Below are 15,895 nucleotides of genomic sequence, written 5' to 3'. Positions count from 1 at the left end.
CTGCAGCTCAGCATTTAACACCATAGTACCCTCCAAACTCGTCATTAAGTTCGAGACCCTGGGTCTCGACCCCGCCCTGTGCAACTGGGTCCTGGACTTTCTGACGGGCCGCCCCCAGGTGGTGAGGGTAGGAAACATCTCCACCCCGCTGATCCTCAACACTGGGGCCCCACAAGGGTGCGTTCTCAGCTCTCTCCTGTACTCCCTGTTCACCCATGACTGCGTGGCCATGCACGCCTCCAACTCAATCATCAAGTTTGCAGACGTCACTACAGTGGTAGGCTTGATTACCAACAACGACGAGACGGCCTACAGGGAGGTGGTGAGGGCCCTCAGAGTGTGGTGTCAGGAAAATAACCTAACACTCAACGTCAACAAAACGGAGATGATCGTGGACTTAAGGAAACAGCAGAGGGAGAACCCCCCCCTATCCACATCGATGGGACAGTAGTGGAGAAGGTGGAATGTTTTAAGTTCCTCGGCGTACACATCACGGACAACCTGAAATGGTCCACTCACACAGACAGCGTGGTGAAGAAGGCGCAACAGCGCCAGAAGGCATCACCGGAGGCAAACTACCTGCCCTCCAGGACATCTACACCACCCGATGTCAGAGGAAGGCCAAAAAGATCATCAAGGACAACAACCACCTGAGCCACTGCCTGTTCACACAGACAACAGTCACCCTCGAAGCATCGTTACCCATCGCTCCACAAAAGCCGCGGCCCTTGCAGAGCAAGGGCAACCACTACTTCAAGGTCTCAGAGCAAGTGACGTCTCCGATTGAAACGCCACTAGCGCGCATGTGACCAATAAAATTTGATTTGATTTGAATAACGGGTGGTTTGATTTTTTTTGTGTGGGGAGGGGGGGTATTGATATTTGTGGGTCAAACTTTCTCACTTATCATTATTCAGGATGATCCATAATCATGGTAGCGTCCACATTCATGTAAAAGTGTTTAGAAACATATTCTTATTTACAATAAAAGTGACCCCAAAAGGGTCATATTAGATTGTGTAGAAATGCAGGAAATTATCTTTAGATGCCCAAAACATTCTGAGGGAAGACCCCCAGACCATCCACCAGGTTGTCCCTCCACTTCTAAAACCAAAGTTGTACCCCCGAGTTGAATACATTTGTGGTTTTCCCCTCGGCAGCATGGCTAAAGTCTGCTGTGGAATTATAACACTGGCTGCCCTGTAAGATAATTCAAGGAGCAAAGGTCCACCGCACGCAGCTGACTCGGTGACGGCAAATCTCTAATCTCTCTCTCAAACACTTACACTCCACCTCTGTGGGTTACCCTTTCCCCTACTTCACTCCTGTTGTGAATTGCCTCTCACACTGAGTCAAAACAGGCTACATACAGTGGGTCAAAAAAGTATTTAGGCAGCCACCAATTGTGCAAGTTCTTCCACTTAAAAAGATGAGAGAGGCCTGTAATTTTCATCATAGGTACACTTCAACTATGACAGACAAAATGAGAAAAGACATTCCAGAAAATCACATTGTAGGATTTTTTATGAATTTATTTGCAAATTATGGTGGAAAATAAGTATTTGGTCACCTACAAGCAAGATTTCTGGCTCTCACAGACATGTAACTTCTTCTTTAAGAGACTCCTCTGTCCTCCACTTGTTACCTGTATTAATGGCACCTGTTTGAACTGGTTATCAGTATAAAAGACACCTGTCCACAACCTCAAACAGTCACACTCCAAACTCCACTATGGCCAAGACCAAAGAGCTGTCAAAGGACACCAGGAACAAAATTGTAGACCTGCACCAGGCTGGGTAGACTGAATCTGCAATAGGTAAGCAGCTTGGTTTGAAGAAATCAACTGTGGGAGCAATTATTAGTAAATGGAAGACATACAAGACCACTGATAATCTCCCTCGATCTGGGGCTCCACGCAAGATCTCACCCCGTGGGGTCAAAATGATCACAAGAACGGTGAGCAAAAATCCCAGAACCGCACGGGGGGACCTAGTGAATGACCTGCAGAGAGCTAGGACCAAAGTAACAAAGCCTACCATCAGTAACACACTACGCCGCCAGGGACTCAAATCCTGCAGTGATCCAGAAGAAGATTGGGAGAATGTCATATGGTCAGATGAAACCAAAATATAACTTTTTGGTAAAAACTCAACTCATCGTGTTTGGAGGACAAAGAATGCTGAGTTGCATCCAAAGAACACCATACCTACTATTTTATTTATTTAACTAGGCAAGTCAGTTAAGAACAAATTCTTATTTTCAATGACTGCCTAGTAACAGTGGGTTAACTGCCTGTTCAGGAGCAGAACGACAGATTTGTACCTTGTCAGCTCGGGGATTTGAACTTGCAACCTTTCGGTTACTAGTCCAACGCTCTAACCATTAGGCTACCCTGCCACCCCACTGTGAAGCATGAGGGTGGAAACATCCTGCTTTGGGGCTGTTTTTCTGCAAAGGGACCAGGACGACTGATCCGTGTAAAGGAAAGAATGAATGGGGCCATGTATCGTGAGATTTTGTGTGAAAACATCCTTCCATCAGCAAGGGCATTGAAGATGAAACGTGGCTGGGTCTTTCAGCGTGACAATGATCCCAAACACACCGCCCGGGCAACGAAGGAGTGACTTCGTAAGAAGCATTTCAAGGTCCTGGAGTGGCCTAGCCAGTCTCCAGATCTCAACCCCATAGAAAATCTTTGGAGGGAGTTGAAAGTCTGTGTTTCCCAGCAACAGCCCCAATACATCACTGCTCTAGAGGAGATCTGCATGGAGGAATGGGCCAAAATACCAGCAACATTGTGTGAAAACCTTGTGAAGACTTACAGAAAACGTTTGACCTCTGTCATTGCCAACAAAGGGTATATAACAAAGTATTGATATAAACTTTTGTTATTGACCAAATACTTATTTTCCACCATAATTTGCAAATAAATTCATAAAAAATCCTACAATGTGATTTTCAGGATTTTTTTTCTTCTCATATTGTCTGTCATAGTTGAAGTGTACCTATGATGAAAATTACAGGCCACTCATCTTTTTAAGTGGGAGACCTTGCACAATTGGTGGCTGACTAAATACTTTTTTGCCCCACTGTACAGCCAGCCATTTCAAAGAGCATTTTATAGCTGTTCAAATCTGTCATTCATGGTGGTGGGCTAGCCTGTTGTTATGGACATGTTGGAATGTTAAAATAAGTTGTATTTTTTGCTCATCAGTCTCATCAGAGTTGAAGCTTTGCCAGTTGTATTCATAAAAGCAGGCAGCTGGTGCCTATAGGCCTGTATCCCAGTCTGTAGGGCGGTTGGCTGAGGTAAGGGTTGAATGGTTCTGTTGGCTGCTTGCCCTGTGACTGGGGTGGGGCCCAGTGCTGAGCACTGACCCTCAGCCTGGCTGATTTATGAGTTCCTCACTGAGCCTCCAGAAACACAGCCTTGGCCTCCAGCTGAACCATGGACTCCCTGAAACATAAGCAGGGACACCCTGTGTCCATTGCTGTCTAAACTGTTTATAAACACACCCCAGCCAGCAGATGTGGATTGTTGCAGTTTACACTACAGTGGATAAAGTGAGCTTTTGCTGTTGTGCTTTAAGTTAAAGCAATAGAGGCATACTGTTGAGTGGTGGTTGCTACAGCTGGAAAAACGGGAAACCGAGAGTAGTGGGGTAATATTTACAATATGTGCATACCTCACATGTGACCCGTAATAAGACTTTGCAATTAATATGTTAACAAAGTCTATTAAATAACCAAGCAATATTAATGTAGAAGTGTTTGGGGCGACAGGTAGCCTAGTGGTTAGAGCACTGGGCCAGTAACCGAAAGGTTGCTAGATCAAATCCCCGAGCTGACAAGGTAAAAATCTGTCATTCTGCCCCTGAACAAGGCTGTTCCTAGGCCGTCATTGTAATTAAGAATTTGTTCTTAACGGACTTGCCTAGTTAATTTTTATTTAACTCCATAAAGATTATTTAGCAATATGCAAGAGTCTATAGATGAGTAAAAGTAATAGAAAGGTCTGAGAGTTGTCTATATCAAAGGCAGATATTTAATACCATTGTAAAATGAACAATACATTATACAAGGCATAAAGCTTAAGTTACAAAGCATTTCAAGGCCTTAGTCTGGGCATGATCACAGAGGGAGAAAGAGAAGTCATAGCCTTAAAGGCCATGCTCCAAGAATCCCAGGGGCAGAGTGCAAAAGAAAGATTGTATATCTCACCAGCGCAGGTCAGGATCAAAGGGAGGGAGACAATGCATCTGAGAACCCTTTTTATAACAGTTGTTTGGATTCAAAATCTCAATTCAACAGCATTACTGTTGAGTTAACCTCCAATCAGATATCAGACCTACAGGATGTAAAGACAACAGAACCTCTGCTACCCAGTGAGACAGAATGGGGGTTACACCATGCCCAAACTGGATGTGCGGGTGCGTCCGCCATCGTGCGCAAATTGATATTGTCCCCCCACACCAAACGCGATCACGACACGCAGGTTGAAATATCAAAACAAACTCTTAACCAATTATATTAATTCTGGCTGAAAAGCATTAAACGTTTATGGCAAATTAGCTAGCTAGCTTGCAGTTTCTAGCTAATTTGTCCTTTTTAGCTAGCTTGCTGTTGCTAGCTAATTTGTCCTGGGATATAAACGTTGAGTTATTTTATCTGAAATGCACAAGGTCCTCTACTCTGACAATTAATCCACACAAAACGGTCAACTGAATCTTTCTAGTAGAGGTCGACCGACTATGATTTTTCAACACCGATAGCGATTATTGGAGGACCAAAAATGCCGATACCGATCAATCGGCCGATTTTAAAATTAAAATAAATAAAATAATAATTTAAAAACAAAATGTATTTGTAATAATGACAATTACAACAATACTGAATTAACACTTATTTTAACTTAATATAATACATCAATAAAATCAATTTAGCCTCAAGTAGATAGTGAAACATGTTCAATTTGGTATAAATAATGCAAAAACAAAGTGTTAGAGAAGAACGTAAAAGTGCAATATGTGCTATGTAAGAAAGCTAAGGTTTCAGTTCCTTGCTCAGAACATGAGAACATATGAAAGCTGGTGGTTCCTTTTAACATGAGTCTTCAATATTCCCAGGCAAGAAGTTTTAGGTTGTAGTTATTATAGGACTATTTCCCTCTATACCATTTGTATTTCATTAACCTTTGACTATTGGATGTTCTTATAGGCACTTTAGTATTGCCAGTGTAACAGTATTTCTTCCGTCCCTCTCCTCGCTCCTCCCTGGGCTCAAACCAGCAACACAACGACAACAGCCACCACATCGAAACAGCGTTACCCATGCAGAGCAAGGGAAACAACCACCCCAAGGCCCAGAGCGAGTGAAGTCTCTATTATCGCGCGCTAACTAGCCAACCATTTCACTTCGGTCACACCAGCCTCATCTCGGGAGTTGATAGGTTTGAAGTCATAAACAGCGCAATGCTTGACACACGAAGAGCTGCTGGCAAAACGCATGAAAGTGCTGTTTGAATGAATGTTTACGCGCCTGCTTCTGCCTACCACTGCTCAGTCAGATACTTGTATGCTTGTATGCTCAGTCAGATTATATGCAACACAGGACACGCTAGATAATATATAGTAATATCATCAACCATGTGTAGTTAACTAGTGATTATGATTGATTGTTTTTTATAAGATAAGTTTAATGCTAGCTAGCAACTTAACTTGGCTTACTGCATTTGCGTAACAGGCAGTCAGTCTCCTTGTGGAGTGCAACGAGAGAGAGGCAGGTTGTTATTGCGGTGGACTAGTTAACTGTAGTGTTGCAAGATTGGATCCCCCGAGCTGACAAGGTGAAAAGCTGTCTTTCTGCCCCTGAACGAGGCAGTTAACCCACCGTTTCTAGGCCGTCATTGAAAATAAGAATGTGTTCTTAACTGGCTTGCCTAGTTAAATAAAGATTAAATAAAGGTGTAAAAAAAAAAAATACGCCCCAAAATACCGATTTCCGATTGTTATGTGAACTTGAAATCAGCCCTAACTTAATCGGCCATTCCGATTAATCGGTCGACCTCTACTTTCTAGTCATCTCTCCTCCTTTTTCTTCATTGAACTTTATATGGCAATTGGCATCTAACTTTCATAATAAGGTGTATTATCCTGACCGACCTCAGTTTATCTTTCAATCACCCACGTGGGTATAACCAATGAGGAGATGGCACTTGGGTATATGCTTCTATAACCAATGAGGAGACGGGATAGACAGGACTTGCACCGCGTTCAGCCTCACAAATAAAACTGACATCTTCTATTTTAGCGATTGGCAATGCAGATGCTCGTTGGCGCAATGATTGAATAACATGCATTTGTACATTTATTTTGCGCGAGCGGTGTAGTCAGCATGTTAGAGGGAGAATGCAGGATTCCTAAAACAACACAAAGGAAATCTTAGCATACAGGTTATAAGAATCACTTTGGGGGCTGGGTTGCCCAGCAGTAGCAATCATATTGCTTGGTCTGTAATTTGTTCAGTGGTTTTAGGTGGTAACTGTCTAAAAGATGACTGACTTAGGTTAGTTTTAGGGGATACTGAAGCAAGTCCTGTCACTTCTGCTTATCAAAGTCTTTGATAAATCAATATACTGTATCAAACTGTAGGGAGATTCCTAACCAACAATATTTACCTTTTTTTTTTAGGGCTGTAATATACAGTATGTTGACAGTTTACAATGGGATCTCAATGTCATTGTCTGTTGTGGGTTTACTGGTAAATGGCTGTCAGGTACAATCATAGATATTTCTCAGTGGCTTGGTACATAAAAAGGCTAAAGCCACACAGGATGTGTGTCCTCTGAAAGGATTGTCTACTGTAGAGATCAAAGATGGAAACATGCTTCTATTGGGTTGTTCCTATGAGTGTTGCTGTTGTAAAAATAGCTTTTGAATGATGTGTGTAATTGATAGCATGTGTTCATCTGAAAGAAATAGAGCTTAACTGGTTTCAGTGTTGATTTCAGTGAGCTACCTGTGGTACTAAAGGCCATGTTACAAGCTAATTATCCTTTTCTATAATTCAACGATTGGTCACTGTCTGCTCTAGGTTGAATCTCAAGTCTCAACCCTTTTTCTCTCCTTTCCCAGGAAAGAGCATACGGGAACCCCATTGAAGTAATGAGGTGAAGAAGCACAAAGCAGGCTAAAGCAGCTGGCTACTAGCTACCTTCCATACTCTGCTAAGTCTGAGACTGGGTCCTCCGGGTGTCCCCCATCCAATGCTCCTGAAGCGCCATGAGCCACAGCTGGGGACGATTTACTACTCCATAGACTGCCATATCTCCTGCAGCCTTTCCCTCTCTGTCCTCGGGCCCCCCCTGGCCCCTTCCCCCCTTCCCCATTGGCCGAGATGAAGAAGGTGGGGCAGTGGTCGGCGGAGGAGGTGTCCCATTGGCTGAGCGAGGAGGGGATGCAGGAGTATGGCGACTCCCTCCAGCAGGCGGACGGCCCCGTCCTGCTGCGGCTCACCCCGGATGACTTCCTGACCCCGCCCCTCTCACTGGTCTCCTCAGACAATGGGCGGCAGCTCTTGGAACGGTTGGAGACCCTACGGATCGAGCATCACATTGAGGAGCACCAAAAAAACGGCCACGCCAATGGCCATGGGAGGCTGCCCAACGGCACTGCCAAGCCCCTGCGGAAAGGTTCGCTGGGGCTTAATGGCTTCCGGAAGGAGATGGTCCAAATCCCCATCCCCATGTTGGAGCCTGAACGCTCTGGGTTCCCCCAGGAGTGGGGCAAGACAGGCGTAGCGTTCCTCTACGCAGTCTGCTGCTTTGTCACTACCACTGTGGTCATCTCAGTGGTCCATGAGAGGGTGCCGGCCAAGGAGCATACCCCACCGCTGCCCGATAAGTTCTTTGACATTTTTGACCGGGTGGAGTGGGCCTTCTCTATCTGCGAGATCAATGGCATGCTGCTGGTGAGTCTGTGGCTGCTGCAGTGGACCCTGCTCAAGTACAGGTGAGACAACAGTAGTGTGATAAGAGTAGATGGGGCAGTGTTTACCTTTTTCAATTATAACCTTCAACTTTGAACTTATTTTTCTGGGATACCCAATGGCTACATTACAGGCTGAATAAATTGCAAACGTCTGCCAGATCTCACCACGCCTGGATATGCGTTTAACATATGAGCTAACCACATATGATATAGCAATCTGATGCTCGACTTGGCAGTCAATGACGTAGGTTGCTTCAATGCAACGTCTGCAATGTAGTCAGCCTGGAATGTGACCGTAGATAACTAACCAATAATCTGTATCTCTGTGTCCAGATCAATAATCATCCGTCGGTTCTTCTTCATTGTGGGTACCCTCTACCTGTACAGATGTGTCACCATGTACATAACCACTCTGCCTGTTCCAGGGATGCACTTCCAATGCTCTCCAAAGGTTTGTTTCCTTCCAAATCCAAGCAACAGTAGGCTGTCAGTTGCGAACACTCACTGTGACCTACCAGCGCCCATATCTATTTCCATCAATGATGTGTCATTGCTGCTATAGTATTCTGATTCTCTGGGCTATTCTTGCATATAATCATTACAGTTGGATCTTAAAAACAACACCCCCTAAAGACAAACTTAACAGAAAGAGATCTAGACCTTGTTTTCATTTTAACGCCCCCCAGTCCTCTTCACGGGACATTAATCACATGAAAAAGATCAAAACGATTCTGTTGCATATGTACAACTTAAAAGAGATATTTTTTAAACTGCTTGAGTGCTCATCCGGCATGAGTTTCCTTTCACTGTTTTCGCTTCTCACATCCTAACCCTGTGACTAAAGAGCCAGATGAGGTCAAGTTATACTGAGGTAGCATGTGGTTCAAGTGTGACTCACTTGATCACTTATATATACTATATAGTTCTCTATTGAAAGTCTTTTGAAGTGTCGAAGAATGGAAGTCACAAAATGGTAGCTCCTCCCACCACAGAACAAAGCGGTGGGTGGGAGTTCAGTGTATAGAAACTTTCCCACTCCCTCTGTTGCCCAAGGCCATTGGGAGTGATGTGTATTGTTCCCTCGTTCCGCCCTCCAACTTTCCTCCCCTCCTCTACTCCCCTCCCAGCAACAGATGAAGGTCTTTTTATGTACTGTCATGTCCTGGGCCTGGTTTCCTGTTCTAAACCTCTATCTGAATTGGAACAAGCTGTCCTCCATCACAGAGACCAACTGTGAAGTGGCTTCCTCTCTGTGTGTGTGTGTGTGTGTGTGTGTGTGTGTGTGTGTGTGTGTGTGTGCACGTGTGTGTGTGTGTGTGTGTGTGTGTGCACGTGTTTAGTTGTGTGTGTGCGTGCACGTGCTTATTTGTGTGTACATGTTTTTTTGTGCGTGTGTGTGTGTGTGTGTGTGCATGTGTTTATTTGTGTGTTTCCGTGCACAATGCACATTTACGTGTGTGTGTGTGTGTGTGTATACTACACTGTGTGTACATAGCACATGCGTGCATGCAATGTAGTGTTGGTTGAGTCACATGCTGTACCTGATCCACAAAGTTTCTCTTCTGTGTTCCCTATTTGAGTTCAAATGTAGCATACATAATGGAGAACAAAAAAGTTAAGAGAGCGCATACAGACATGTGACTAGCTGACTGGACATTGTTGAATGATTGACATGTCAAATTGACACATAACGGTATGCGTGTCGTTGCAGCTATTTGGGAACTGGGAGGTTCAGATGAGGAGGATCATAAAGCTGATCGCCGGCGGAGGCCTGTCAATCACCGGCTCCCACACCATGTGTGGAGACTACCTGTACAGCGGCCACACAGTCATTCTAACACTATCATATCTCTTTATCAAAGAGTGTAAGTATTACATAGGTTAGCGTTAGCATGGTTGTGTCGATCTCTTTATCAAAGGGTAAAAGTAGGCTACAGGTTTACCGTCATGCTAACACCATCACTTTACTCTATCATTATAATCATATCTCTTTATCAAAGAGTGTAAGTATTACATAGGTTAGCATTAGCATGGTTGTGTCGATCTCTTTATCAAAGGGTAAAAGTAGGCTACAGGTTTACCGTCATGCTAACACCATGACTTTACTCTATCATTATAAACTTAGCACTTCTGTCCTTTTCTCTGTTCTCTTCTCTTTCACAATCTGAGAATACCAGTTGGCTGTTTTCCACTGCTCATACAAAAGGTTTTAGAATTGCAGTAAAGCTTTTCCCAAGCAATAGAGAGATAAGCTGACTTCTTGTGTAAATTCTGTGCTAACAGTGGTGTCACATGATGTTGAACTGTACTGTTGTGACGTTAGCCATGTCTTTTATGCTGCAGTGACATCTAGTGGATGGTTGTGGAAGTCTGGTTTGAAAGACTACATAGTTTGTTCCATAGCAATGTGTTAGGTAAATGCATTTCATTGTTGATTATTGAAACAAAATAATGTCTCTCTGTATATTCCATTAACCCTTCCCTGTCTTTCTCTGTTGTCAGATTCCCCTAAGAGGTTTTGGTGGTACCACTGGTTCTGCTGGACTCTGAGTGCAGTAGGCATCTTCTGCATCCTGCTGGCCCATGACCACTATACTGTGGACGTGGTGGTGGCTTATTTCATCACAACACGTCTCTTCTGGTGGTACCACACCATGGCCAACCAGCAGGTGGGGAGCCAGCACGCCGGTCTCCATTATCTGGTGTTAAATGTAGCTTAATTTAGCATAAGTGGCATTATTCTACTTGTATTTATTTTCTCTGTTGTGTTTTCATTCAGGCGCTGAAAGAGACGTCCCAGAGTAACCCATTCTCCAGAGTCTGGTGGTTTCGACTGTTCCAGTACTTTGAGGGAAACGTCAAGGGCATTGTCCCTCGAAATTATCAGCTGCCGTGTTCATGGCGATCGTCTCCGTGGAGCCATGGGGTAAAGTACAGCAAAGTGGACACCCAGTGACCCAGGTCACGTGAGGGGTGGGAGCTGAGTGAGAGACCTCCTGAAGTTGTGATCGTCTGAAGGAGATGGTGTCGTGTTGCCAAGCCAGTGCTGTTCCCTTGACTTGTTGGGCTCATTTGAGAAAAATCCCAGTTCTGGCTAGCACTGTGACCATAGTCTTACTTTAGCACTACAAATTATTTTATTTTGGGAAAGGTTTTTGAAAACTTAGCACACTACTTTGATCATGTATTTTTTGCTTGGGACACTTTGCAATGTTTCGTTGACTACAGCAGATCTGGTTAATATTTAAATATTATATTTCGATTATTTTTGTTTTTTTGTTTTGACCATGGCTGTAACAAGTAGTTTAGACTCTTTTCCTCTGCAAATAATTTGAGAAATTCTGGTCCGATAAGGTCTACCAAGTGCAAAACATGTCACTGAAATGTTTATTTGATAACCAAAATGCCATACGTTGTCTGGGGGAGTTTTAGATGCAAAACATTTTTTTCTTTTTTAACAAATTACTTTTTTGTCAACTACAACGTGGCAATGGTGCAAAAAAAGTTTTTTTCTAACAATTGCTACTTTATTTTTCAAAACAAATGATGTCCCCAAAAATATTTTTAGATTTGTACCTTTTTCAAGATTGAATGCTGAAAGCAGAAGAATCTGTGGTATTTAGAATTGTTCCAGTGCCTTCCTTAGCTTGATTGTACTATGTGTCTGTGTTCCTCTGCCTCGCGCGTGTCTGTGTGACTGCCCACAAGGTCGGCATGAAGCGGTTCCAAATGATCGTTCAAGTCCTGTTCGCATGAATGTAAGAATAATGATGCCAGCCTTATATGGTAATTAGTCTTCCCAAAACCAAAAACATTGAGACGAGTGAAATGTCCTGTCAATTTATTTATGTTTTCATATATAATATTTTTTTCCATAGCCGGTGATGTTATAGCAGTTAATGAAGGACCGTTAAGTTGTTTGGTTATGTCCTAATCATTTACTGACCCTTAGCCAGTCTTGACCGTGTTCTAATCTTGTTCCAATCCTATTCTAACCATGTCCTTGCAAGATGGTCCTGGAGGGTTTTCAGTCCTCTAACATGTCATTAAGACTTTAAAGCTCATTGACATGCTAATAATCTTGTATCAAAGGTTAGTTGCTAACTTTGAAAGAATGATGGAAACCCTCTGGACCTCAAGGACTGTACTGGAGTTGTGCAGCACACCTACAAGTCTTTGTAAGAGATACTGAATCCCTATTTTGTCAAACAGTGTTCTCGAAACAGACCCAGAAAATACATCTTACTGGCTGTTGTCGACTTGGCCAATAGAGCAGTGTGTTCCTGAATGCAGCCTGCCAGAATGTCTTACTGATAAATAGGGCCGGAAGGACACCAGTATCACTATTTTTTCCGTTGCAAAAATGAAAACCCGAAGCAGGCTAACTCTTTGGTCCTTTTAAAAACCTACTGTATGTTAAATATTGTTTGCTATAACTCCCGAGTGGCGCAGCAGTCTAAGGCACTGCATCTCAGTGCTAGAGGTGTCACTACATACACCCTGGTTCGAATCCAGGCTGTATCACAACAGGCCGTGATTGAGAGTCCCATAGGGCGGCGCACAATTGGCCCAGCGTCGTCTGTTTGGCGGTTGTAGGCCGTCATTGTAAATAAAAAAAAATTCATAACTGAATTGCCTAGTTAAATAAAGGTAAATTTAAATGAATAAATAGCTTGGAAAATATATACATTTGACTGTAGATGGCATCATAATGATGTTTGTTTCTGACATTAGGACTGTTTTCCTGAAGAATTTAATCCCGCTTCGTGCTTTGTTTCCCTGCCACGATACTGACGAGTATATACTGGTATCGTCCTGGCCCTACTGATAAAGACAAGCTTCTTGTGATTATTTATCTGTCTTATTGACATACATGTTGATCTTAATGCAGTTCAGTGGTGATATGCCATCTTTGAACTTTGTCAAATGTATAGGGCTTTTCAATGTTGACTTGTTTAAAAACAGAAGTTTGAGGCAAAGTGTATTGGTACTGTCCTGAACTACATTGGCTGGCAAGTTTGCAATGCCAAAAATAGTTTAGTCACAACTACCTACTAAAGAAGCTGACAAATTGTACAAAGCCAATGGGGTTATCAAGTGGGCGAGGGGGCAAAATGCACAGTACTGGGGATCTAATGTACGGACAAATCCACACAACAGACAACGTACTGATTACCATGAATGTGAAAATGGTCTCTAATGATCCTCGATACACTTGTGCATTAAAATGATTTTGTGTTACCATTCCAACAGCACAACATGTTTTCTCCTGAAGTAGAGCTGGTTCGAGTAAGAAATTACCTCAGTTCAGCTGTCTGACTGGAGAGACTGAACTGATTATAACATGGCACTTTCTGTTATGAAAATGCAGCATGGCCCAGTTTAATAGAACTGAATGGTGAGACAGGACAGGTTAATATAATGGACCTCAATTGTATTTATTCTTTAAAAAGAGCTCTAGCCTCTAATCATTGTTGTACATTTTTACGTGATGTTTTTTTTTGTGTCCTAAAGAGTAGCAGTACTAAATCGATAATGATGACATAATTTGAATGCTGAATTGATGTGCTATTTCTTCTATTGATGAATGTTTTGACAAATTGTAATTTGGCCGCCTCAGCTTGAGGAGGAGGCAGCGGTGGTTGTCCTCTAAAGAAAAAGTTGGGAGACCTTCGTTCAAGGGGTATAAGGTCGTATGTTTATGGCTATATTAAAAGTGCATAAACTGTAATGAGTTTAGCATGTACCCATGTGAGACGAAATGCTGTTCTCATTGACAGCTGTGGCTATGTCAAAAATGTATGAATGTGAATGGCAGATCAGATGTCTCTATATAGGCTTATTGATGTAAACCTCTCTAAAGCCATCTACAGCTGTAACATGAGAGGAGTTTGGGGATATTCCCCTTGAGCCCCTTCAATCCAGACATTTCTCTCTTAAAAAGGAAGCCAGTAGTGGTGGAATGTTTGAACCATTTCTGAAATCCTTCGACGTTTGATGCACGCACATTAAGGCCATATTTGACTTGAAGTGCACACGCCTAACTTAAACCAGGCAGTGAAAGTCGGAATATGTGCCTTGATAAATATATATATATATACAATACCAGTAAAAAGTTTGGACACCGACTCATTCAAGGGTTTTTCTTTATTTGTACTATTTTTTTTACATTGTAGAATAATAGTGAAGACATCAACACTATGAAATAACACATGGAATCATGTAGGAACCAAAAAAGTGTTAAACAAATCAAAAATATATTTGAGATTCTTCAAAGTAACCACCCTTTCCCTTGATGACAGCTTTGCACAGTCTTGGCATTCTCTCAACCAGCTTTATGAGGTAGTCACCTGGAATACATTTCAATGACCAGGTGTGCCTTGTTAGAAGTTAATTTGTGGAAAATGTTTCCTTAATGCATTTGAGCCAATCAATTGTGTTGTGACAAGGTAGGAGTGGTATACAGAAGATAGCCCTATTCCATATTATGGCAGGAACAGCTCAAATAAGCAAAGAGAAATGACAGTCCATCATTACTTTTAAGACATGAACCTTCATGTCAATCTGGAAAATGTCAAGAACCAATAAGAAGAACAGACTTGCTTGGGCCAAGAAACATGAGCAATGGACATTAGACTGGTGGAAATATGTCCTTTGGTCTCCGCATGTGTGGTTCCCACCGTGAAGCATGGAGGAGGAGGTGTGATAGTGTGGGGGTGCATTGCTGGTGACACTGTCTGTGATTTATTTAGAATTCAAGACACACTTAACCAGCATGGCTACCACAGCATTCTGCAGCGATATGCCATCCCATCTGGTTTGTGCTTAGGCTGTGTTAGGGCTAACACCTCCAGGCTGTGTTAGGGCTATTTGACCAAGAAGGAGTATGATGGAGTGCTGCATTCGATGACCTGGCCTCCACAATCACCCGACCTCAACCCAATTGAGATGGTTTGGGATGAGTTGGACCGTATAGTGAAGGAAAAGCAGTCAACAAGTGCTCAGCATATGTGGGAACTCCTTCAAGACTGTTGGAAAATCATTTCCAAGTGAAGCTGGTTGAGAGAATGCCAAGAGTGTGCAGAGCTGTCAAGGCAAAGGGTGGCCACTTTGAAGAATCTCAAATATAAAATATATCTTGATTTGTTTAACACTTTTATGGTTACTACATTCCATATGTGTTATTTCAGAGTTTTATTCTACAGTGTATAAAATAGTCAAAATTAACAAAACCCTTTCAATGACTACTGTAGGTGTGTCCAAACTTTTGACTGGTACTGTATATAACACATTTTTTGTCTGCTGGCCATAGTTTGGGAGAGAAGTTAGTCCATGGTTGCAAACTAAGCTGGAAAAACATTTTTATTTTAGAATAATTACAGCTAACGTAATTATGTATGTTTAATTTGTGTGAATCAACAATACAATTGTTCATGTGTTTCTTTTGTGTATACCAGATAAGCTATGATAAATGGATAGGACAGAGAATTATATCTGGGAGACTTTCAAATAAAACAATTTATCATTCAGCATTTTAGCAGTGTCCTCTGTCCATGATTGGAAGTTATGACCAGACGGAACCCAAGATTGTTGTGGTCTTCTGTCCCACCCGGACGAAGAATGGTGTAGCACAGAGGTTCATAAACATTTTCACTCTGGGGCCCCCTTCCAGCATTGTGTATACACCACGTCTATTTCTATAGGCTCAGGCACTGTTCATGACACAAACTGTTCACACACCTCTTGTTGGCAAGGAGAACATTTTGCAGGTTTCAATCTTATTTCCTGCAATTCTATACATTTTGCCATGTCTATTGTGCATGCATTCATGTGATATTTGAGTGACTCAAACATTACAACCAGATCTATGGGATAAAAAAACACTAGCAATAAATTGTTAGCTGACA

General features: G+C 42.5%; 1 protein-coding gene across 2 annotated transcripts in view; it reads left to right on the top strand.

Annotated features, from left to right (window-relative positions):
* The window catches only part of LOC109889944 (phosphatidylcholine:ceramide cholinephosphotransferase 1), a 52,895-nt gene extending 37,377 nt beyond the window's left edge, over positions 1-15,518 (top strand). For both annotated transcript variants that reach the window (XM_020481798.2, XM_020481797.2), the window contains exons 2-6: positions 7,134-8,009; positions 8,322-8,439; positions 9,700-9,853; positions 10,491-10,657; positions 10,768-15,518. In XM_020481798.2, coding sequence (XP_020337387.1) covers positions 7,396-8,009; positions 8,322-8,439; positions 9,700-9,853; positions 10,491-10,657; positions 10,768-10,944 — 1,230 coding nt within the window. In that variant the 5' untranslated portion in view covers positions 7,134-7,395 and the 3' untranslated portion in view covers positions 10,945-15,518. The remainder of the gene's footprint in view (positions 1-7,133; positions 8,010-8,321; positions 8,440-9,699; positions 9,854-10,490; positions 10,658-10,767) is intronic.
* Positions 15,519-15,895: the final 377 nt, after the last annotated feature.

Source organism: Oncorhynchus kisutch, linkage group LG4 (genome assembly GCF_002021735.2).
Source record: "Oncorhynchus kisutch isolate 150728-3 linkage group LG4, Okis_V2, whole genome shotgun sequence".
Lineage (NCBI taxonomy): Eukaryota > Metazoa > Chordata > Actinopteri > Salmoniformes > Salmonidae > Oncorhynchus > Oncorhynchus kisutch.
The sequence above is the reverse complement of the archived record's forward strand: the minus strand, read 5'-3'. Positions and strand labels throughout refer to the sequence as shown.